The following is a 25,388-nucleotide window of genomic DNA, read 5'->3' as shown; positions in this document are numbered from 1 at the left end:
GGCAATAGCAGCGCAGAGGCGGCAATAGCAGCAGCAGCAAACTCCGGCAGAAGCAGCAGCAAACTCCGGCAGATTAGGTAATGTAGTCAAGCTCTTTTATTGTAATTCTTTTTATAGGGTTGGATGATATTATTAGTAGTATGTATTGCAGAAAGCTTGAATATAAACAATAAATAAGTGTCATCAATAGGTTGGGTTGAGCAGATTGAAGGGGTAATTCAATTGAGTTTGGTTGTTGTTCAATGTGGATCCTTTGATTGAGTTTATATATTAAAATTTGAACACTTTAGTGTGTTCAATTGAGTTTGGTTGTTTTTTGATGAAGTAAGAAGGATATCATTAACAAAGCATCAAGCAGATGCACAGATTACAAAAGAAAGAAATATCAGCTCCCAAAAAGGCAAAAAAAAGCTATCTAAACAGCTAACAGCAGAGATCTATGGAGCTGATAAATTCTAGGAAAGAATCGACACTACACTAAGTACAGGAGAGAGATTAACCCAACCAAAAAGAGTATTCAAACATCTTGCTTTAAAGGTAGAGATGGGAGTTGGGGTGCCATCAAAACATCTTTTGTTCCTCTCCGTCCATAAGCACCACAAAATACAGGCTGGAACCAAAGACCAGATCTGCTTGACGGACTTCCCAACTTTCCAAGAACTCCAACACACAAAAGCCTCTCTCAATGATCTTGGCATGACCCAAGAGAGTCCAAAAAGTGAGAAGAACATGTTCCATAGGCCTGTTGCAACTGTGCAATGAAGGAACAAGTGATTAATAGTTTCTGAGTTGCACAAGCACATGTAGCATTTGTTGACTATTTGGAATTTCCTCCTCATGAGATTATTCTGAGTCAAGCAAGAGTCTTTTAGAGTAATCCAACTGAAACAAATAACTTTAGGTGGCAACTTAGTTCTCCAGATTAATTTCCATGGCCATTGATCAATTACGGTCTTCTTGGAGCTTTGTTGAAGGTAGCATGCTTTAACTGTGTAGGATCCATCCCTGCTATGTCTCCAGATAAGTTTGTCCCTGCGTTGACTGTTGATTGCACTAGTCTGAATGGTGGCCATAAGGCTAAAAACCTCTTCCAACTCCCAGTCATTAAGATTTCTCCTTAGGATTAGATTCCACACATTGTCTTCCATGTACTGCGAGATGGTTGAGTCTGGATGAGATGCAATCTGGAAAATGCTTGGAAAAACATTCATTAGAGGAGTGTCTCCTAGCCAAATATCTTTCCAAAATTGAATATGTTCCCCATTTCCCACCATAAGTGAGGCATCACCGAAGAATATTCCCCACAGGTTCCTTATATCTCTCCAGACCCCCGTGCCATAAGAGGTACCGACTTTATTAGAGCACCAATGACTATCACTACCATACTTTGCTTGGATCACTTCCTTCCACAAGCCAGCCGCCTCTTGATTGTATCTCCAGTGCCACTTCAATAGCAAACACTTGTTATGTAAGGCCAAGTCTTTTATCCCCAATCCTCCATATTGTTTTGGCAAAGTGACTTTGGCCAAAATTTTGTACACACTACCAATAAGACTGATAGGCCTAAAATCCTTAAGTTCTATCGCACCTTTCTTTTTAGGGACAAGTGCAATAAAAGAGGCATTAAAAGATTTCACCATGTGGCAATTATTGTGAAAGTGATTGAGCGCACCCAAAATATCTTGCTTGATAATTCCCCAACACTTCTGATAAAACCCCATAGAGAAGCCATCTGGCCCTGGACTTTTGTCTGGGGCACATGAGTTGATTGCATTCAATATTTCTTCTTCTTCAAAGGCCTGCTCCAAAGCATTCTTCTCTTCAGAACTCAAACTGCCCAGGCCCTCAAAAGAAGCAGTAGGCCTCCATGATTCATTTTCAGAGTATAACTCTTGGTAGAAGTCAAGAATTACCTCTTTCACTTGCTCTTTTCCTTCAATGAGGTCATCTCCTACCTGTAATCTGTCAATGTGGTTATATCTCCTGTGGGAGTTGGCTATTCTTTGAAAGTATTTTGTATTCCTATCCCCCTCTTTTAACCATAGACACCGCGATTTTTTTCTCCAAGAGGTTTCCTCTGCCTTTGCTAATTGTTGAATCTCTAGTTGCAATTGCAATATTTTGTTCTTTTCAACTTGAGATCGGACCCTTCCTTCAGTTGCTTGTTCTGTCAGCAGAAGATCATCCACGGCTTTACTGATTCTGGAATTTAGCTTACCAAAGACCTCCTTGTTCCAGGTAACAAGGTCTTTCTTCAAAAATTTTAATTTTTGGGAGAGTATAAAGTTTGGAGAGCCATTTACTATATAACCTTGCCACCATTTTTTGACCATATCATGAAAACCTTCATGCTGCAGCCACATGTTCTCGAATTTGAAGTAGGAAGGATCAGAAGTCCAATCGCCACTCTCTAGGGCTAAGGGACTGTGGTCGGAGAGAACCCTTGGTAGGGCCACCTGTTTCACAACTCCAAAGAATTCATTCCATTCAGCGGAAATTAAGAACCTATCAATTCTGGAAGCCTGCAGAAAGTCCTTTCCCCTTGTCCATGTATAAGTTGCACCATGCAAGGGGAGATCAATAAGACCTATGTCTTGAATAAATTCAGAGAAGTCCTTCATGTCCTGGGATCTCCTTATACAATTGTGCCTCTCATGTTCATATCTACATACATTAAAGTCACCACCTATGACCCAACATCCATCCCAAATGCCTCTGACAGCAGCCAACTCATCCCATAGGTCAAACCTTTCTGGAGTTGAGTGAGGTCCATACACCCCAGAGAAACAGAATCTGAAGTCCACCTGCAAACCCTCCCACATGGCCGAAAGGGTATGCTGCCCTTGGTAAGAGTCTAAGCATTTCCATTGTCTTTTGTCCCACAAAATAATAATGCCACCCCTGGTACCACTTGCTTTCAGTTCAACCTATTCGACCCATCTTGATCCCCAAATATGTCTTGCTATTGCCACAGAACAACACTCTGTTTTTGTTTCCTGTAAACACAAGATGTCAGGCTTCCATTTTTGAATAAGTAGCTTGATGGTGCTTCTTTTGCTTATATCATTAAGCCCCCTTATATTCCAACTGATAATTTTTGCTTTCATTCCGAGAAAGCCTTGTGGAACCTGCCCCTACTTGACCCTTCTCCTTTCTCATAATTAATTGTGCACTGCAACTTCTTGGCCACAATCTCACCCTTTTCCTTTGATCTTTTCTTCTGTTGCTCTTTCCCCTTTGATTTCTGCAACTGTAACTTCCTCTTTTGTTCCATTCGCAGTATCATATCGAAGATTTCGTGCTCAAACCCCACTGAATTGACCCCAAAGGCTTTACAAGCTTTAGTCATCACCATCTTGGTCCAATGGGAGGTTTCAATAACTGTCGGGTGTGAAATAACCTGTTCCTCCAAGCTGTCACCAGACCAGGGTAGTGACAAAGTGTCGCTACTAATTGGGGAAGAGAAACCTGAATCTTGAGAATACCCAATAGAGAAAGCAGAGTGGATAGGAGGAAGAGAGAGAAGAGATAGAGGTCGCATGCATTCGGCTTCGTCGTCTGCGTCTCCCTCCCACTCATCAAGAGAATCAGTTTGTGTTAGGGGAGCCAACAATGGCTTTTGAGACAACATAGCATTCGACTGTCGTTCCGAAAGCTTTTGTGTCTCTGCCACTATAGATTGGGCTTGGGCTGGCCTAATAGCCTTCCACTCCTTTAATATCTCCTTCTTTTTATTGAGATGCAAGTTCCCCTTTTTCCTCCTTGAATAATAAAGATGGTCTGAAGTCTTTTGCTGCAACTGGGCCTTTGACTTAAGTTGGCCCAAAGTTGTCTTAGAATTTTTAGGCCCAACCCTAGGGTCCTCAGCTGATTTGAGATTTGAATCAATAGGCTGCTCATTCTGAAAAACATAAACTTGGTCTGGAGTCTTCTGCTGCAATTGGGCCTTTGCTTTAAGTTGGCCCAAGGTTGTCTTAGGATTTTTGGGCCCAACCCTAGGGACATCAGCAGATTTCAAATTTGAATTGATAGACTGCTCAGTTTTCGAGACACAAACTTGTTTGGACCGCTGGTTAAAACCCTGTTCATCAGAATCACCGGCAACTGAGATTTTCGAGAAGGCATCAGCAATAATGGATATTTCATAAATTTTGCCGCCTACTCTCAAATCAATTTTGTGTGGAGGTTCTCGTGCTACTGCTGGAATACAAACCCGAGCCCAGAGAATATGATTTCTCTTCTTTGTGTCCTCATCTGCACCGATATAACCACCACAACAGTCCCCAATAAATTTCAGAGACTTTTCCGACCATGCGTGAAGCGGGATGCCAAAAGCCCTAATCCACCTCTGATTTGCTACTAATTCTTCTTTAGAGTTATCCGTCCCTGATTCTGGAGACCACCACTCAAGTGATAATCTTCTCCCATTCCAAAACCATTCCCCCATTATTATTCTCTCCGTTTCTTGCCTAGATGGAAACTCGAACATCATCTGGTTATGTGTGAGCTGTAAGACGCGCAACCCTGCCGTCATCTTCCACCTTTTCAGGAACCACTGATGGATGACTGTTGGATTTGGACTCGAGCTGAAAGGGTCATTGAAGGTTCCAACTAAGTAACACTGCAAGTATTCCTGTAGATTCTCCAATTCAGAATGAGACTGAGAGCTCATAACTGGCCATTTCTGGATGTTTGCAGCATCCATGAAAGATTTCCCTGGGGTGACAAACTTCCGGAGAGCTGGGTTAACTGGCTCACCCAAAGATCTGATAATTTTGTCAGCTAAATCACTCCACCCTACATTGTAATCCATCTCTGGGATGATAATAGCTGATTTTCTTTGGCCCCTCAATGTTTCTACTCGAAGAAATCTCCCATAAGAGTTGAAGTTCTGATAAACTCTGAACAGAACCCCCTCATTGAGCCCGCCCCATCTTCTATAAAGGTCCCCAACACCTTTGGAAGCTAATCTCATAACACTGCATACCCATCTTAAAATGACTTCGTCGATCTTAATCTTACTGACAAACCGACTACTGAACTCCTTGAACAAGAACCACCTAAAAGAACCTTCACTGATATCATTTATTTCAAAAGACTTATCACTGGAAATGAAAAAGCACACCCTGTCACCCATACTAAGAGATCGTATGATTAAAATTCCACCGCAAAGTAAATAATTTTGTCCCCCATGGTAAAAAAAACTAATTCCGGTAGGAGTTGCCGGAAAAGGATCAAACAAAGTAAGAGAGAGAACCTAGGACAGGTTCCAATTGAGTTTGGTTGTTGACATGTTCTCTTTGATTTACTGTTAAGTGCCAAACTTTCCCCCATAAGGATGTTGATTTTGGCAAGTTGGACAGTCAATATATTGAAAATGGTAAGAGAATGTTAAGTGCATGTTGAATTTGTGTCTAAACTAGTATGTTGCTGTTTCAGAGTATCTATGTTTCAGTTGCTCTAATAAACTAGTGGCAGTTGCTCTAATAAACCAACCAATACAACACATGCCTATGTCATCATATACAATTCTACCTTTCCAATATTGGACAGTCATACCAATTACATGTGTATGCCTGACAATTTGATGTCAATGCTGATTTCTAACTCATTATACTGATTGTTCTTTAGAGATCTCATATATGTACAAGTATGACTCAAAAACTTGTGTTTGTGCATGAAATAAAGGAGTCTGCAAATACTTCAAGGTGTTCTAAACTCAGACTGAAGTACTGAATGGGTTTGACTACAAACTTCAATTGCATTAGTATTGCTTCGAATAAAGTATACCATCCAGTTGAATCAATTACAGTCTAAATGTAATAATCTGAAATTTGATGCAATATGAAGAGACTAAAGTTACAACTACAGTTTGGTTGTTGTTTATTGTCACGACCTGATTTCTCGAGTCATGATGGCACCTACTATGCCCTACCAGTAGGTAAGCCAACCCGTAACCCAGAACATCAAGCAATGAGCGAAAGGCCAGAAACTAGCGAAAACAATAATCTAAACAAGGACAACAAGGCGGAAGCAAACCAAAATAAATATATACAGAAATTCCTTCCAGAACCTGAAAGTCACTAGTACAGAGCTATCTAATAAAGAGTACAAGTCCCAAAAGCGGACCACAACAAAGCGTGTCTCAAAGACAACAAGACTAGCTAAAACAAAAGAAAGAGACAAGACAAACCCAAAACGCCAAGTGCTCGCCCTAGTCTCCGAATCACAACTGCAAAAGAAGGCTGGAACTAATTACCGTTGGTAACTGGTACTGGGACCTGCATCACGAAGTAGATGCAGAGTGTAGCATGAGTACCAAAACAACCAGTACTCAATAGGCATCACAGGCCGACTAAGCAAAAAGGGTAAAAACAATAAGAAAGGATAGAATCTAGACACAGAAAGGTCAAAGCGGATATGAAAAGAAAGCATACGAGCATACCAGAAATAAATTTAGTACAACTAAACTAAACCTAACTGGACCCCCATAAGCCCAAAAGGTACACTCGTGCTCAAGTTTAAATAAAACCTAAACGGACCCCCATAAGCTCGACAGGTACACAGAATAACTAAGTCTAATGAGAAAGAAGAAGACCGGGTTTCCAGCCCAAAGTAACCAAGATAATCCATCAGACTCCACCAAGCCAGCAGTGCACTCCCAGCCCAGCTAGAAAGAGTGACCCTAGGGGGCACGCAACCAAACAGTCCACTCCCAGCCCAGCTAAAAAGAGGGACCCGTGAGTAAGGTAGATATCGCGAGTCGTCCTACCATGCAGTCAACTCCCAGCCCAGCTAGAAAGAGCGACCCGAGGACACCCAACCAGCAGCACACTCCCAGCCCAGCTAGAAAGAGAGGCCCGGGGGCGATCGCTGATATCACCTAGTCTACCTAGCCAGTGATACGCTCCCAGCCCAGCTAGAAAGAACGACCCCGAGGGTGATGGTATCTCTAATAGGATCTAATCCAACAACAACCACCATGGAACACCGTCTACTCTAAGAAATCACAGAAAAGGCTCCAAGCCTATACTATCTCAATCCCACACCTTTAGTGATGTACCAAACCTTCGAGAACGTGTCGGGACTAGAGGGAGAAGATACAGAAGTGCAGCAAGCAGCGATAACGCCTAATCTAAGGCTCAAACTATTAGACTCAAGTCTGCTACTCTAGTCTACAAGGAGCTAAGTCATCTGAACGACGTCGGCATAAAGTCAAGGCTATCCAGCCCACACGGGTCATAAGTCTAAGGCAATGCTAGCCTAACCTAGACTAAGGACATCATGCTTACGGTTAAGGATAAACAAGACATACAACACATAGTGCATACAAGCATACAATAACATTTAGCACATAAGCATGCAACTCTACTAAACCGGTTAACATGATACTACACCCGAAATATGGCCAATCGATTCTAACATAAGGTATCTAATCAAAGTAAAGTAGGAAACTGGTACCCACCCCCAATTCACTCCAATCGACATGCTTTTACATAATTAAGCTCAATCTAAAAGAAAGAAAGTCGTAGCCTACCTTAAGGCCGACCGCGCGCACTCCAAATCACTTTGCCGGAGCTTTTCCTTCCCGAACGACCCTTGAACGCTGCCACTCTATCAAATATAGGATCACAACGTTATACGGTCGTTTAGACACCAAAATCACAACAAACGGATACGGGTCAAATTTGGAGTCCAAATCGGAATCGTGGGACCCGCACCGAACTGTTCGAATTTGACTCTGTCAAGAGACCCAAAATAGTACCCCGTACTTGTGTTCCAAAATGGAACACAATTCGGGGCTCAAAACGTAGCAAAACCCAACAAGCAAGGAAAAATCACATTTTAATCAATTTAAAAGAGAACATGCAGCAGTTTAAACTCGAAAGTTACGAGAATCGAAAGGTGCCTAGCACTCCTTGAACACTCTACGACAAAGCCACGACAATTCCCAACACGTGGGACTTCGAATCACCCAAAACCGAGCTAAAATGAGTGAGATATGACCAAAACAAGGATGCCAAAAACAAAAGCTCGAAAAAGGGCCTAACAGTCAGGTTTATAACCAAATTTACCTCGAACGACGCGCACCCGATGACTTTCGAACACTCTACAGCGAAGCCATCGAAAATACGAAGCTCCCGCACTTTGAATCGCCTAATTCGGTTGAGAGATGAGAGAGTTATGAATGTTTTAAGTTTGGAAATGGTTGCTTATATTTTCTGCATTTATAGCAGATTTTTCTGCAATTTCTTTCCAAAACTTAAAACTCCGACGGGGTGCTTCGAACTCGTTCGGAGCCCCGTGCACACAAACGAGATATACAACCATACCAAATTCAATATTCCGGACTCAATGGCGCAGTCGAAATTTCCATAAGAGGTCATCTTGACAAAAAGTGGGTCCCACACTCAAGTGTCATTTTAAGTCAAAAACTACAAAAGGGCTCGGAAAAATATCAGAAACCTCGGGACACAAAAGAAGGGTCAATCTAGACCAAACTCGACATTCCAGAGCTAACCGCGCTGACGGAATTCTCATCCGAGCGTGTTTACTCAGAATGTTGACTAAAGTCAAACTTAGACTTAAACTTAAAGTTAAAACGCCTAATCGCACTGACTCACACTGAAAACCTCGGGAGTCATGCCGACCATGCTACTAGCCTAAAATGACCCTTCCGGAGTTGATGGAATCGTCATAATTGGATTCTGATGTCATCTTCTTAAACTTTTGATCGAAAACGATCGTTCAAGGTTCATAAGCTCCAAAAATACTAAAACTCGCACAAAAGTCAAACGAACGACCAAGTGACCGAACTATTAGTCCCAGCAAGTCATAAATGACTTGGGGTCGCTACAGGAACGCTCTAAACGACACACCGAAGGCAAAACACAGAAATGACCAAGAGGGTCATTACATTTATATACATTAAAAGTTGAACACTCTTGTTAGAATTCTTGGTTTCTCAACCCCGGACACAATCATGGTAACATATACATTACAATAACTAGTGGAAAAAAAAGAGCAAGTATTGAAAATAGGAGAAACCTATTTTGAATTATCAAGAAAAAGAAAAAACAACACAAACTTGTTTACTAACTGTCAACTGTTAATAATGACTGAAATCTCTCTATAATGAGCACTAAAGAAATTTTCAATTGTTTCTTTTCGTGCTAGGCAACTGAGGAAGCTCAACATTTAAAAAAGTTGATAAAAGACTACTGCTTCTTTCATCAAAGTAGGAGATACGGTTTGGTGTTTCTAAATTTCTAAAGTTCAAGTACAATTGTTTGTTATAATGTGTTTGTGTCCATCTAGTATTGATACTTAGCTTTAATTTTGTGATAATTTGTTTGTGTCCATCGAGTGTTTGTTTAGCATAAGTACCAACACTAGTTGATCCTATTGATGACAAAATTGATTTTCTTGCAAGATCGATTTGTGTCCATCTAGTGTTGATATTAAGCTTTAATTTAGGAATAATGTGTTTCTTAAGCATAACTACCAACACTAGTTGATTCTATTGATGACAAAATTGATTTTCTTGCTAGATCGATTTGTGTCCATCTAGTATTGATATTAAGCTTTAATTTAGGAATAATGTGTTTGTTAAACATAAGTACCGATAAGTTATTTTTAAATATCAAATACCGTATCAAATACAAAAAAATTAAAATATATATCAATATACGATAATATCAAAATCACAATATTAAAATTTTTGATATGGTATGATATTTTGGTATATACCATACCATGCAAATCCCTAATTTGCGCCTCAAAGCATTTCTTGAACACTCCAAAACTTGTCACAAAAATGCCTTTGAAAACACTGATTTAAAGATGCAATGAAAAATTCAATTGGTCCACAAATTTTGTAAATTCCAAATAAGCCTCTTGACCTCAAGATCCTCTCTATTCACTCTTATGATATAGACTAGTTACAAAGAGCCCGTGCAACTATGCAAGCACAAATTAAATATACATAACTTTATTTATCTCAATTTATGTGGCACAAATATAATTAGGAGAGTCAATAAATTTTTGTACGAGTTTTAAATGTTATAGGTTATTAATTATTGTAATTTATAACATTGTTTAATGTAATTTATAAATAATATATTTATTTGTCCCAATTTATATGGTACAAGTGAAATTTAAAGGGTCAATTAAATTTTATATTTTTTTTTCAAATTATTAATTATTATAATTTATAATACTATTTTTTTCGTAATTTCTAAACACATAACATACTAAAAAGAAAAATAAAACAAATAAATTTAAACAGAGAAAACTTTAAATATAAATCGAGAAAATCTTTATAGTACAATTTTTTAATACATAACATACTAAAAAAAACTAATAATAAAATAAATAAATTAAAACCAAGAAAACACTACATATAAATAGTAGAGGAAATTCGAGCAGAGTGTAAAAGTCACAACTCAACAACATAGGGTTCATCAAGAATTGGTTCAAAACTCACTGTTTGTGGAGTTCATTCAGATTCACTCAACCCCACATCAATCTCTTTCTCTTCTAACCTCCAAGGTCCCTCTCTCAAGTAAGTTTCTCTGTACCCTTGTTTTTTGGTTGTTAATTGCAATTACCTCAAAGAATTCTGAATTGTTAACAAAATATTGAAGTTGGGAAATTAAATTTTTATTTAGTTGGAGGAATCTTATTGTAACAGCCCGTATTATGCATATGCTAGTTCTATTCATGTGATACTTGACATAGCCTTATAGTATAGTAAGGTGAGGGACCATGTTTCTTATATGGTTAGTGTTGGTTCGTACTGCTGCATCCTATGTGAACTTGTCACAACTTTAAGATTGTCATAGTTATTATATGCATAGTAAGCACAAGTTACATGTTGGTTCTCTCGGGCCTTTAGGGAACCGGCGTCCGTCTTAGTGGGAACTGAGGCGTGACACTTATTGTTAGTATGTTTTGTGGACTTGAGAAAATCCTTGGGATGGTGAAAATTTCGATTTTTATCTAGTAGGGGAAAGAGAGTTTCGAGAATATTTCCCAATTTTATGAATGTTTTAAGTTTATGAATGTGAGAATTAATCTGTTAGTGTTTCTTTGTTTACTTGTTAGATATCAAGAGCAGTTTCAAATTCCTTTTATCAACGAAAACCTGTCTGTTGAAACCCGCTTTTGCGAGAAAATGGGGTGTGACACACTTTAGGGGGAAAAGTGAAGTATAGAAATAGCCAAGGACTAGGTACAAATTGGAAAATAGTGCATACAGTAAGGATGTGTAATGCAAAGAACTCAGAACACATACATACAGTATCTTGTACTAATACTGAGTTTGTACAATTATTTTCTCAAGTATCTGGTTATCTTATTAAGAGTTGGCGTTATATCTAACAGGGAAATGAACACGGAAGAAAAAAGATTTAATCAAGAAGAGGAGGATGAGGAGGAAAATGGGAGAGGTCGAGAAGCATGGGAAAGAACTTATGCAGATGAAAGATCATGGGAGTCTTTGCAAGAGGATGAATCAGGACTCCTTCGTCCAATTGACAACAAAACTCTATCCCATGCTCAGTATCGACGACGTCTCCGCACTGCAACTGCTGCACGAATTCAGAAGGGTCTGATTCGGTACCTCTACATTATCATTGATTTCTCCAGGGTATGTAAAATCCTATATGATTGCAAAATAACTGCAGTATTGTAATTGGTTACTGACATTTAAAGGTTTTAATTTTTCTTTTGCAAGATATGAAAAAATTATTTAAGCATTTATAGTTATCTGTTTGTAAATGAGTTATCACCGGAAGAAGTTAATCAGGTTCAATTTCCCAGACAATCTGCTGATCTTCTTCCGATGCTAGCAAATTGTTTCTTAAGGAGGAATACAATAGGGTCCTTTTTAAAGAACCAACAGCTCTTCGTTTTATGGATTTCTATTTGCATCTAGGGCTGAAGATTTAGTGATTGCAACTGGTTGATTATGCTATGAGATATTGATAAAGCCAAGTATATTTCTTTTTCTTGTAATGGCTTTGAGAAACCAACACTCTGAGTAACTTTTTCAGAAAATCATGCTACTCTATGCCTATGCAATTGGGTCGTCTTTGATAAGTTTAATGAATATTCAAGTGAATACCTACTTTCTGTTTTGATGTCACCATATTTCTCTAAACCACGTTTTGAAATTCTAAAATTGTGAATTGAGTGTATAAGACAATTATTGCCTTTTAAAAATGTCCCTTAATTCGGTTGTGCTTATCACTGCATTGGACGTTTTCTTTTATCATTGACAAGGTGCTGCAACAGACAATCGTAATCATTTGCATGTAAGCTTCTTGCTGATAGTTCTCCTTTCAAGATGTCAGCATCCTTTTTTTTGTGACATTTTCCTAGTTTTCTTTTTTTCACATTGCTCGAAAGTTTTTCTGAGCATCGGTTGCATCTACTTGATACTTTTCCTACATGCTTGTATTCCGCAACGCCCACGCCAACTTGGAAAGCTAGAAGAAAAATTGAAATGCTTTGAGTACTAGAAATCTAGACATAATAGTAGAGACTTTTAGCGTTCATTTCAACTAAGTCTGGATGACTTTAAAAATGACGTTTGAAAGAGAGAGAGACAGTAATGTCTCATAATATCTTGAACTTTTACATCTTTTGAGTTAGTAATTGCTCACCTGAATTTTTAATTTTAGGCAGCTGCAGAAATGGATTATAAACCAAGCCGAATGGTTGTAGTTGCTAGACAAGTGGAGGCTTTTATAAGAGAATTTTTTGACCAGAATCCCCTGAGTCAAATTGGCTTGGTGATCTTGAAAGATGGAGTAGCTCATTGCTTAACAGATCTTGGTGGCAGTCCTGAGGCTCATATCAAGGCATTGATGGGTAAATTGGGGACCTCAGGTGATGCATCCCTTCAGAATGGCCTAGATCTTGTGTGTGATCTCCTAAATCAAATCCCATCGTATGGTCATCGTGAAGCCCTTATCTTGTATTCAGCTCTTAGCACATGTGATCCGGGGGATATACTGGAAACCATCCAAAAATGCAAAGCGTCCAAGATAAGGTGCTCAGTAATTGGTCTCTCTGCAGAACTCTACATATGCAAGCATCTCTGCCAAGAGACTGGTGGAATGTATTTTGTTGCATTGGATGAGGTAAGGAATAGATAGTTGAGCTCTGAAGTAGTGGCAATACGAGAACTTGTGAAACAAAAACTAATAGAATAAAGGAAATCTTTTGCTGGAAATTTAGGAGAAATTTGGTTCTAATAGCCTACTATGTAAAATGTCTCATTGAATGATGATTAACTATATGTGGCAAGCATAGTATTGTTAAAACTTTTTATAATTTGATTCGTTGTTATTGCTCTGTCAGCCTCATTTAAAAGAGTTGGTATTGGAGCATGCCCCACCTCCTCCAGCTATTGCAGAGTTCGCTGTTGCAAATTTGATCAAGATGGGGTTCCCCCAAAGAACAGCAGAGGGTGTCATTTCAATTTGTTCATGTCATAAAGAGGCTAAAGTTGGTGGTGGATACACTTGTCCGAGATGCAAAGCACGCATATGTGAGCTGCCTACTGAGTGTTGCATTTGCGGACTGACCCTTGTATCTTCTCCACATTTGGCAAGGTCATATCACCATCTCTTCCCAATAAGGCCATTTGATGACGTTTCACCCTCAACTCTGAAAGATTTTCACAAGTTACCAAAGAATTGCTTTGGTTGCCAACTGAGTCTTCTAAATCCTGGTAAGAGCACTCTTCTTATTTACAAAATCAAAACTATCTTGAGGTAAAAGATTTATGCCGAAAAACAAGGAAATCTGTCTTATTTTCTTACTCTTGAAGATTACTCTGTAAAATAACCACTGAAGTGAATCTGCAATCCAATGAAGCACGTGGTCACACAATATATTTGTAAAAACGACTTGCATTTTTTGGTTCAGAATTGAAACTTCCAGTGGTAAAAAAGATTCATGCCAAAATGAGGAAATGTGTCTTTTCTGTTTGCTCTCAAGATTGCATTGTAAGTAACCTTTAGAGTGAATCTGGGACCCAATGAAGCACCTGAGCTGGTCTTCCTTATCAAAATAAATAAATAAAAATGGAACACCTGAGATTTGCATTTGTTTTGCAGATATTATCATTATCCATGTATATGCTAGGATGTTCGATAATTTGATAATTTTCAAGTAGAGTAGTTTATCAGATTAACCCTGGGTACATAACCCTGACCTGAAGCATCTGCTGTTGCTAAGGATGTCAATGAAGTTCCTTTCTTTTTTTTGAAATTGGTAAAAGTTGTATTCATCAGCATTCAGGGCTATGCTGGCCACCTCCAAAATTTACAAAAGAGTCATGGATAGTTACAAGGAACCTATAAAATCCACTAATTGGATTTCTTCTTCTATATTCTGTTCTTTAGGGCTATGCTGGCCACCTCCAAAATTTACAAAAGAGTCATGGATAATTACAAGGAACCTGTAAAATCCACTAATTGGATTTCTTCTTCTATATTCTGTTCTTTACGCCAAAAGCCTAAAGTAGTATGAAGTTCCTTTCTTTAAGTTCATAGCTGCAGAGAACTGTAGAAGGCATTTACATAATTGTTTGTCATCTGAGATATCTTGTATGTGCATTTGTCCGATTTGTAAAGAACGAAAGAAAAAAAAAACACACACTAATCATAACTGAGCTTTTGTTGAACTGAAGCAAAAGAAATGTCTCTAGTGTTCTACAGAAGAAACAAGATGTTTAGTTTCTAGAGCTTAAATTATTCACGTCCAAGATAATAAGTTCTTTTGTGTTACAATTCTGTGCTTCTCGCTGGTTGTTTGTAATTATGTCCTTTGAGGACTGTTTTGAGGCAAAATTTCAAAGCAATGTTGAAATTTGGTCTTTTAAGGAAGTAGCCTGTTGAACTAGTGTTTGTATTCAGTCAGACTCTTTTTTTTTTTTTTGCCAAATTTCTTGTAACTTGTGATGAAATTAGGAAATTATTCTGTAAAATGAGTTGTGCTTGGACCAAACATTAATTGGGATCATAAAACCTGGAAAGGAAGCAATTTGTCTCTTCTTAATGCAAGTCCTAATTCATAGACAACCCCTTAAAGTTCCCGCGGCTTTTCATTTAGACACTTTAATTGAAGCTGTTACGCAGCAAACACCTAAGGCGTGTTCGGTATGATGGGAAGTGTTTTCTAGGAAAATAAGTGGATTTCTTACTTTTTTTTAGATGAAGTAATTGATTCAATTCATGTCATCAAAAAGATACGAAGTAGTTACAAAAGAGTGAGTGTGTTCGGTACGCAGGCAAAATTTTTTATCCTAAAAGCATTTGTATATAATTTGAACAATACTATGAGAGGTGAAGGTGAAGTGTAGGGTGTGTGGGGTGGTGGGGATGGGGGCTACAAGGGTGATGCTGAAGATGAGGTGTGTTGGAAAGTAGGAAGGACACTATCAATGTGGAATCCCACTTGTGTAACTTGTTTACATTTTCCAAAAAAGTGTTCGTCCAAACCGAACAAACTCCCTAATGAGTAATGTATATCTAAAATGTGCCTATTGAACACGTCATGCTTAGCTAGTAAAAAATAAAATGTGTGAGTTTACATGTGAGGATGTGGCAAATTAGCAAATTGAACAAAACCACGTGACTTTTGAATCCAACTAATAAAAAAAGGAAAAAGAAAACACTAGTTTTTGTATTCAGCCTGAATGTTTTTTTTTTTCCGCCAAATTTCTTTGGACTTTTTTTGAATCAGTTGATAGTATTCATTGAATTAGAGCAAATTTCAATAGTTCTGGAACAAGCTTCCACCACATCCCAACTTACAAAAAAGAACAGGTACTACTACTATAGCAGAAATATATACTCTACAAGAACCATAGAATAATGATGATGGAGATGTATTGCGGCCTTCTCCTGTTCATCAACTCCCTCATACTAATTACACCATAATTTAACCACCACACCAAGCAGAATTCCATATCCTTTACCAACATTAACATAACTGCTCTTCTTTTCTTGACAGCAAGACTTTTGTAGACTCATCAAAACTCAGAACCAAATCTCCCCTCAACCCCCAAAACCACAAAAGTCCTGTCCTGTCTCTTGAGAGCATCCCCACAACATCCATAGCAGTCATCCTCTTCCTACGAGCATGCTCAATATAAGCAACAACATCACAAATCACATTCTCCATGAAGATCTGAGCACCCCCTGAGTCTCCTCATAGATTAGCCCACTGATACACTTCACTGCCCCTCTACATGCCAAATGCCTAATGGATGGCTTTGTGAATCAATGAATGTTATCACAGAGGACCTTACGGTGAAGCTTTGCTCCTCCCTTTCCCAAACCTTTTCCTCCCTTTCCACGACCCGACATATTCAGTCAACCTTTAGTTTCTCTGAAATTGGAAGCTTCTGAATTTCTAAGAGCGTTAGGGAGACAATGATGAAGACAAATTTCTTGTAACTTGTGTGATGAATTAGGAAATTATTCTGTAAAATGAGTTGTGCTTGGACAAGACATGCTTGGGATCATAAAACCTGGAAAGGAAGCAATTTGTCTCTTCTTAATGCAAGTCCAAATACATAGGCAACCTCTTACAGTTGCCGTGGCCTTTTATTTACACACCTTAATTGAAGCTGTTACCCATCAAACACCTAATGTATGTCTAAAATCTGCCTATTGAACACGTCATGCCTAGTTAGTAAAAATAAAATGCATGAGTTCACATGCGATGATGTGGTAAAATGGCAAATCGAACAAAGCCATGTAGATTTTGAATCCAACTAATTGAAAAAGGAAAAAGAAAACACTATCTTTAGAAAAAAAAAAACCTCCCACTTTGTCATCTTCCCCAACCTCATCCTTCCCTTGTCTGATTTCTCTCCGGTTCATTCCTCCATTTTCTTCCTTACCCCATGAAAATCTCTCCATAAATTTGCTCTCGAAATACCTCAAAAAACAAGAAAAAATAGAAATATGTCACTCTATTCTAAACAACACTAATCATGCCTATAAATACTCAAGTCATCCCTACCTTACTCAGCTGCCCAACAATACAACTAAACTTCAATCCCAAGCAAGTTGGGGTCGGCTATAGGAATCCTCACTAACCATATTACTTCAGTTAAACCATCTGAGGCCAACATTATATAAAGTAATAGTAATAAAATCAAGCAACATAAAAAGTACTAGAAGTTCTTTATATTTTGCTACTGTCATATAAATTTCTGAAACGATAAACAACTCTGATTATAGTATAGGACATAAAGTAAAAGTGTTAGCATGACTAAAACATATTCTTAATTAATAGGTATCTCCTACATAGATCTTTTTCTTCCATTGTGCCCTATCTTTCACTAAGCCTTGCATGAACCTCACTAGATTGTAAGTCTTTCAATACAACTTCCTTCCAAGTGATTTAGGTACCTCTTCCCTTTATATTACTTTCTCTCACCACATATCTACAAACCGGTGGATTTGAAGTTCGATGCAAGACATAAACATGCCATCTCAAGTGACCTCTTATTTTTTCCTCGATGAGTGCTACTTGAACCTTCTTGTGAATGCGATTGTTTCTAATCTTGTCTAGTCTTGTGTGACTGCCCGTCCATCTTAATATCTTCATTTCGATGCCACTCATCTTGATGTTTAACTTTAGAGACCCAACAATAGAGTTGTCTTTTCTCAGGCAAAGTTATATAAACCATGTTTCAAGGCTACAAAATCACCGACTGTCGATGGAAGCTTTGTTAGACTGAACAAATGAGGTTTCATCATCTTCTTTTTCTTCTACTTGTTCATGGGTTGCCATCCCCTTAGTTTCGGTAAATTTAAGTGTTGATACAATAGTGGGTGTCAGGGGTTTTGCTTGAAATTGGAAGGCCGTCAATCTGTGGGGTTGGAATGGTGTAGTGAATCACCATTCACTGCACTGGGTATGTTGTTGTTGAATGGTGTAGTGAATCACCATTCACTACACGGGGTATGTTGTTGTTGTTGAATGGTGTAGTGAATTTGCACCGAGTATGTTTTTGTTGGTGTTGAATGGTGTAGTGAATGGATGATGTGCTGTAGTAGTAAAAGCTGGGCGTTCTATTTATTAATGGTGTTCTCTCCATTGATGAGTCTTGGTTTCTGATGGTATTTCTCTTATTGGAAACTGAAGGATCGCTAGTTGGTATTTTTTGCTGGTGGGATTCTATTTTGGAGGGAGAGATGAAGGCTGCGGTGGTTTCTGGTGATTGGTTGCATGTCCAAACTGATTTGGGGAGGTGGTGGCAGCAGCAGAGAGGAGCTGGAAGAGAAAGAAGAAGAAAGAAATAAAACAAAAAAATTACATTACAATTTATGCGCTGAAAACTGTGAAAGTCACTCATTCTGCCACATTAATGTGAGGTGTTCAAACTTCAAACGTCATATTTTGGATATATGTTAAGTTGTCTAAAAGATAATAACCTCAATCGAGGTGTCTAAGTGAAAAGTCGTGGCAACAAGAAGATTTAAGGGGGATGTCCATGTGTTTGGCCTAATGCAAACTTAATGTACAGGAGTCTCACTTTTTGCTTGTTCCACTTTGCTCTTCATTCATCAGGATATTCTCACATTTTGCTTGTTTCACTTTTTTCTTTATTTGATTTGATGCAGGAAATTTGCCAGGTCCGCAGGTTGCTTGTCCAAACTGCAAACAACACTTCTGCCTTGATTGTGATATTTATATACATGAGAGCTTGCACAATTGTCCAGGTTGTGAGAGCTTAAGGAATTCCAAGACCATTAGTGATATGGAAGAATGATAAGGATGTCTATTTCTGAAGTGGTTTATTCCTCAAACGGAACAAGCTAAATGGCAAAATGTAATGTTATGTTGGATGCCCTTTCCAAGTACCAGAAATCTTGTTTCACAGCATGTCGTGAGGAAAAGTCAAGCTGGCTGCTTTCATAGGATTTTTACTGTTGGATCCAGCCAATATCTATGGAACAGCTATGGGAGACGCCACTAATAATCTCAAAGGTAAAACTTGTATGGTCTAATCCAACGTTTGGAGCAATGCAGGATCACGGCATAATGTATATCATTCATATGTCACAAACAGATTGTTGTTACTTTGTACCCTCAAATTCTGACTTAAAAAGAAGAAAAAAAGGAAGACAGCGATGAGATCTGTTTTACGTTTGAGCCTCAGGATTTTGACATTTATTTACTGGACAATCCACTGATGAAATGACTTCTGAGTGCATTTCCAAGGGCAGAGGCCTTTGCTACGGGTAGATGAGTATAATTTATCAGCTACTGTTAATCCAAAAGATATCGTTCAGGAGGACAATTAACATTACAATAGCTCTTATGATATGTTATGTCCATGTCACCATTGAGAATGACACTTTTGCTGGAATACCTGTGCTGGTTTTTGCATACTATAAGTTGATATAAATCAAACACACTCGAGCCTGCATCGGTTTCTTGGGTTCGATTCAATTTTCGTTGTTTGGTTTCAGCTCAGTTATTTGGTATGGACTGGTATGCAGGGATTCAAAATCAAGTTAGTATTATATATTTACTTTTGTTAATTACTTGTGATATCCAAGTTCACAGTCCTTGATAACAGTGCCATGCTGGATTGCACAAGATGCCATTGAATTTGCTTGTGAAAAATACATTTATGCTGTGTTAGTATTGAGTTTCATTTTATTTTATTTTTCCTTACTTGGTCTCTCTAGTTCATTTATATGATTAGTTAAAAGGGGGAAGGGTCAGTACTTGTCCCTTTGCTATTGAAAATTTTAAAATATTATCCTCCGTGTTATAATATCATCAGTATATATATATGTCCCTAACGTTATACAAATGACTACTTTTGTCATTCCTTTGTTAACCTCATCTATTTTAACCACTTGGCGTGCCAGTTCACCCCACCAACCTTTCTCCCGCGACCATTCACAGTCACCAACACAGTGTTGATATAAGAGAGAATCCGCCAGCTAGATGAGCAGGGGAATATTGTTGCAAGAAGTACCATCACCATTACTATAAATCATTTAACAATCTTTCGAAAGTTCTTTAAAAAGGTAGAGAACACTTTATGGTAAGTGATTTTTTCAATTTATCTTTAAAACATCATAATATTGCTTTTGGAAAAAAGAGAATTGAACTAGAAAACGCGTTAGATTAATAATTTGCTATATTCGTGGGTAACAAATTTAAATCAAGGTCTTCATAATGAGAAGAAAAAAAAGTCATTTGCTTTATATATAGCTTATTCATTCCCACAAGGCCATAATAATATATTAATTAAAGAAACATAAAATATTTTATTAATTAAATATAAATGATCTCATAATCAAATGCCCCTTCAGACCCACTTAATTATTTTATACTTCTTCTTCCCCCTTCAGATAATAACTTGCCTTATAAAATTTAATATAATATAATACAATATTTAAATTCTTTGACCAAGAACTTATTAAATGCACACATACTTTGGTACTACTTGTCTACAGTTTCCCTATATAAATTTACTTGACTTAGTAAATAGTTGAACCAGTCTTTAACTTATAATTGAATTTTATTTTAATAAATAACAATAACAAACTTAAATATCCAAGAAGCTAAGCTAAGAGTGACATAAAGTAACTTAAAATTCTATGAACGCAATGTATTATTATACTTATACTATCAAGAGAAATATATATGTACATAAATGTTTGATTAATAGATGAGTGTCTGTCGAAGACTTCCTGTCTAGCTCTACATATCAGGTTCATTGTGTCACGACTCACGATCCAAACACATAATTAATACGTATTTTCTGTTTTGATCATATAAATCTCACAAATTTCTCTCTCAAGTTATATATGCCATTATCAAACCCAAAAACATATGTAAAATTTATGAAGCTTGTCAGCCTAAAAATCTATCAGTTCTTCGCTTTAATTCGGCTTTGTCGATGACGTCACACATTAGGATATATCCAATAATCCTTAAATTATATGGTCCCTCAACCTTATCAACTATATGTTTGACCTTACTAAAAGTCCTAGTAAAAAATTATAGTATGACTTTTTAGCTAGGCCTGTAATACATTATTTAGACAATGACTTGGATTGTAAGGACCAATGCAAATTGCAATACTTTTAAACAAAGACTTAAATTCTTCTAAATCAACTGGAAAATAAATTTAGTATTTTACTATACTCGACTTAATTGCAATTACTAAAATAATTTGACACGTTACTATATTAATTGTATCATGGAATGAAATTCAGTATTCACAAAAAATTGTGACCTGAAATAAGTTGGGCGTTAGTCTTTGTCAAAATATGTGGAATTTGTAATATCTGCTACAATAATTAAAAGTGATCTAATATTGTAAATTAATTTTTTTTTATATTGATGATGTATATAACTTAAATCTCTTTTTCAGTAAACTTTACAGAGACAAAAAAATCAATATTTCAAAGAGAAGACTTGGCGTTTAATTTGAGTGTTCATGTTTTTGCTTAAACATCTGTATAAAGATTACTTTGAATAAATCAAATTGCTTGCCAGCAAGCTAACAGTTCTTTTAGAAGTATTCGACTTCTAGATCGTTGAATAAATTAAATAGCTTTTACCAAATCTTTAAATTACATCAAATTAATTAGCCTAATTTTTGTGATTCTTAAAATTGATAACAAGTATGATCAAAGATAGTCAAAAAAGGATTCTACTGAAGCCTCAAAATAACAAAATAGAGAAATCCTTTTTTTTGATATCAGAGGTAGAGTTAGAGTTAGGAGTTCTAAGTTCGAATTCACAATACTAGTGTGAAAAATATTTTCACCACCTTTTCTTATCAATTAGTTGTCAATCAGTTTTTTTTTTTATATATATATTCTAATACAATTATAGAATATACGAAAAAGATAATAAGTTCGTGAACCCACGTACCCCACCCTTGCTCTATTCAATTCGATTGTCATTCTAATACAGTCCAGTCATATAACTGATTAGTATATCCTGGCAAAATACCTATGCATTTACTAATAGAATAAGACAAAAATGAATAATGCGTTTCATATTTGGCATAGAAATCGATGCCAGAGAACGATTTTTCCAAACTATATAGTATGTCCATGTATTGATTTAATTAAGAAAATGATAAAGTGACCATGAGAAATTATATAAAGTGATTATTTGAAGAAAAAAAAAAGGAGAAAGGATTTATATTATGAAATAAGGAAATGCAAATGAAACAGAAATAATAATATAATATTGAGGAGAGAGAGAAAGATTCTTTTTTAGAGAGTAAAATAGAGAATTGAGTTGAAGTTGGTTGTCTGAAAAAATAAACAACTCTATATATGGAGAGTCAAATAGAGGGCAGGGTTGGAGATTCCCTTATACCTTCATATTAACATTGAGTTGATATCTTTGAAAAATGTAGTGAGTAAATATATTCTAGACCAGGAGCGGCTCTACAGCTTTGAAAAAAAAGCGATTGCCTTAGGCCCCAAAATTTGAGGGGCCTCATTTTTTTTTTAAAAAAAGGTTATAAGTAGTTTTTTTTTCCTCAAAAATATCGAGTATTACTTGTAGAAAATAAAAACATTTCATAAAAGAGTAAAGAAGTAATAGAAGTTCGATAAATTATGAATACTATGTCTCAAGAAAGATTAAATAATTGGCTATAAAAACTTCATAAAAAATATATATTCGAATTTAAGACCTCCATTCAGATTTGTCTTTAGGCCACTGATTTATTAGAGACGCCCCTGTTTGAGACTCTATTAATTAATAATAAAAAATATATATGGTAAATTCACTATATTAATTATTATTTTCTTAATAAATATATCAAGTAAGAAATTGACAAGTAAATCGAAATGGAGAGAGTAATTAAATAAGTTTCATGAATATTAATAGTGGAGTTGACCGCGAAATTATGGACCCAAAAATGTTTTTTTCACTTATAGTAAAAGGCAAAGAAAAGTCGTTTATAAAAATAAGAAGACTTTGGGCATATTATTCCTTTCAAATTTTCGAAGTCTTGATTAGCAAATGACAATTATGGAACTTTCAGATTATTTTGAATTGGGATTTGGGGGTACTATAATCATTAATTTGTATGAAAGAGAGTTTTTCAAATTATAAGGGAGCAAACAAAAATAGAGCCATTTTAGGAAGGGGTAAAAATATAATATTATTATTATTATTATTATTATTATTATTAATAGGAGATGGCATATGGGGGTTGGAAATTGTAAAATTGATTTAAAAGGAAGATTTCCATGAGAAACCGCGTTGTGTGTCAAGTAGAGAACGTAAAAGGATATATTTTTGTATACTTCCCTCTATCCTATATTAGTTGATCACTTTTTATTTCGCACACGGTATTTAAGAAATCATAAATAAAAAAAGATAATTTTGCTAATTCACCACTTAAAGACTTTTTGAAAATTTTACAAACAAATGTGAACATTTCAAAAAGAATTAACAAGAGTAAGATATATAAAAAAAATTAATTAATATTTTCTTGATTTTATAAGGTGATCAACTAATATGGTACAATTATTTTTAATATAATGATCAACTAATATTAGACGAATGAGGTATATTATCAACAATTAATGGCCTCAAAAGTAAAATATTTTTATTCATGTAATTAAAAAAGATCCATCCAAGTAACGTGTATCCTTTTCTTTTGGTCGTTGGTCCCTCATCTTTATAAACAGGATTGTTTGATCTTTAAGTTTTGTACATAATAAATTGAAAATTAAAAAGGAAAAAGAAGAAAAAGAGCAAATTCTAGTTGAAGCTTTAAACAGTGGAGAAATATTCTCTAACAACATTTTGGTGGAAAAGTTATAGAGGAATTACAACTTTTTAGAAGTAAATTAAAAGTAACATAACTACGTACTTTCAAATAATTATTTAACAAGTATAATAATGAAACTTTAAAATAGGAATTATACCAATAAAAACGTAATCTTTTCAATTCAAAATAATCTCAAATCTTCTCTCACCTAAATCATACGTTAAATTATTTAAAAGTATTTTTATACATTTTTAATAACAATAATAATAATAATAATAATAATAATAATAATAGTAATATTAATTTTTATATATATAAAGCTGGATATAGATAATTTGACGTGGCACATATTTTTTACCAACTCTTCTATTTATCTTTTATATCCTATTTTGACAATTTATATTTGTTTTCTACTTTTTTTTAATTTGTATTTTCAAAAAACTAAAATGTTCAAATGACCACCCAATTAATAACCTTCCTTTAAAACATTCCTTAAACTATAATTCTTCCTACAAGGAGATATCAAATCATGTACTATATTATTTTTAAAAATAACATAAATATTATTAAATTAAAAAATTAAGTAAACAATTATAAAATGAATGATAAAGTATAAGTTCCTATGAATAGTGAAAGTAAATTTTCTTATGATTACTACTAAAGTTAGTTAGTTCTAAAATCTCTTAATTACACCTCTTAAATATACTTTCTCCTCCCTCCTCATAGTGAATTACTTAGTTATTATTATATTTTTGGAGTTTTTACTTTAAAATAATATAAATAAATATTGATATAAGATATAAAAGATATACTAAATTGAATGTTTTTAGTTGGAGTATCATTTATTTCATTTTCTTAGAATGTCTCTCTGGCCATTTTCTTTTCTCTCTTTTTCTTTAAATAAAATTATCTTAACATACTCAACTAATTAAATTTCTTATATAATTATGAGTCTTCAATAAGGGAGGACATCATACAATAATAGAGGATATTAATATTAATTGGGTAATAATTTAACTGTTTTTTCAATTTTTTATTTAAAAGTCCAATAAAATCTCTACACTTCCTTTCTCCCCACCATTTAAATAGTTACTATACAATAATTATGAGTGTTAAATTACATTCAAATTATTATTTTATATTATATTGAAACACACCCTAAACACCAAATAAACTAAAATTCAAACAAAAAATGTCATTTGTTTTGAAACAAAAGAAATAACACAACAATAATAACATTCGTCATTTATATTTGCTTACGATAAAAAACATGAGCAAGCTCAGTCAGACAAAATTACGAATCATTTCATTTTTATTAAAAGACAAGGAAATAAGGAATATCCTGTTGATGATCATCATGTAGACCCCATCCTACACACCACATTTTTAGTCAATTTTTTTAAAATAAAAATGTCAGTGTCCCACTAGCAACTATTTTTTTCTTTTAGTCTAAGTCGCCTCTATATGAAACTTCATTGCTCTTTCTTCCACAATCCAAGAAAATTTCCAATTAAAATAGACCTTAGACAATTTTATTTTATTTTTACTAGAAAAAAACACAAACAAAAAGAAAAACGAGTAT

General features: G+C 35.7%; 1 protein-coding gene across 2 annotated transcripts; it reads left to right on the top strand.

Annotated features, from left to right (window-relative positions):
* Nucleotides 1–34: 34 nt before the first annotated feature.
* On the top strand, nt 35–19,712 carry LOC125855230 (general transcription factor IIH subunit 2-like). 2 transcript variants are annotated; one of them, XM_049534928.1, is made up of 5 exons: nt 35–77; nt 11,386–11,650; nt 12,687–13,148; nt 13,369–13,741; nt 18,657–19,712. In XM_049534928.1, exons 2-5 carry the CDS (start codon nt 11,390–11,392, stop codon nt 18,803–18,805), a joined length of 1,245 nt encoding a protein of 414 aa, XP_049390885.1. In that variant the 5' UTR covers nt 35–77; nt 11,386–11,389; the 3' UTR covers nt 18,806–19,712. The 2 variants fall into 2 exon arrangements, with proteins under 2 accessions (XP_049390885.1, XP_049390886.1); XM_049534929.1 differs by lacking the exon at nt 35–77 and adding an exon at nt 10,434–10,564.
* The last annotated feature ends 5,676 nt before the right edge of the window (nt 19,713–25,388 follow it).

This window comes from Solanum stenotomum, chromosome 2 (assembly GCF_019186545.1).
Source record: "Solanum stenotomum isolate F172 chromosome 2, ASM1918654v1, whole genome shotgun sequence".
NCBI lineage: Eukaryota > Viridiplantae > Streptophyta > Magnoliopsida > Solanales > Solanaceae > Solanum > Solanum stenotomum.
Note: the sequence above shows the minus strand (reverse complement) of the source record. Positions and strands in the feature narration are given on the sequence as shown.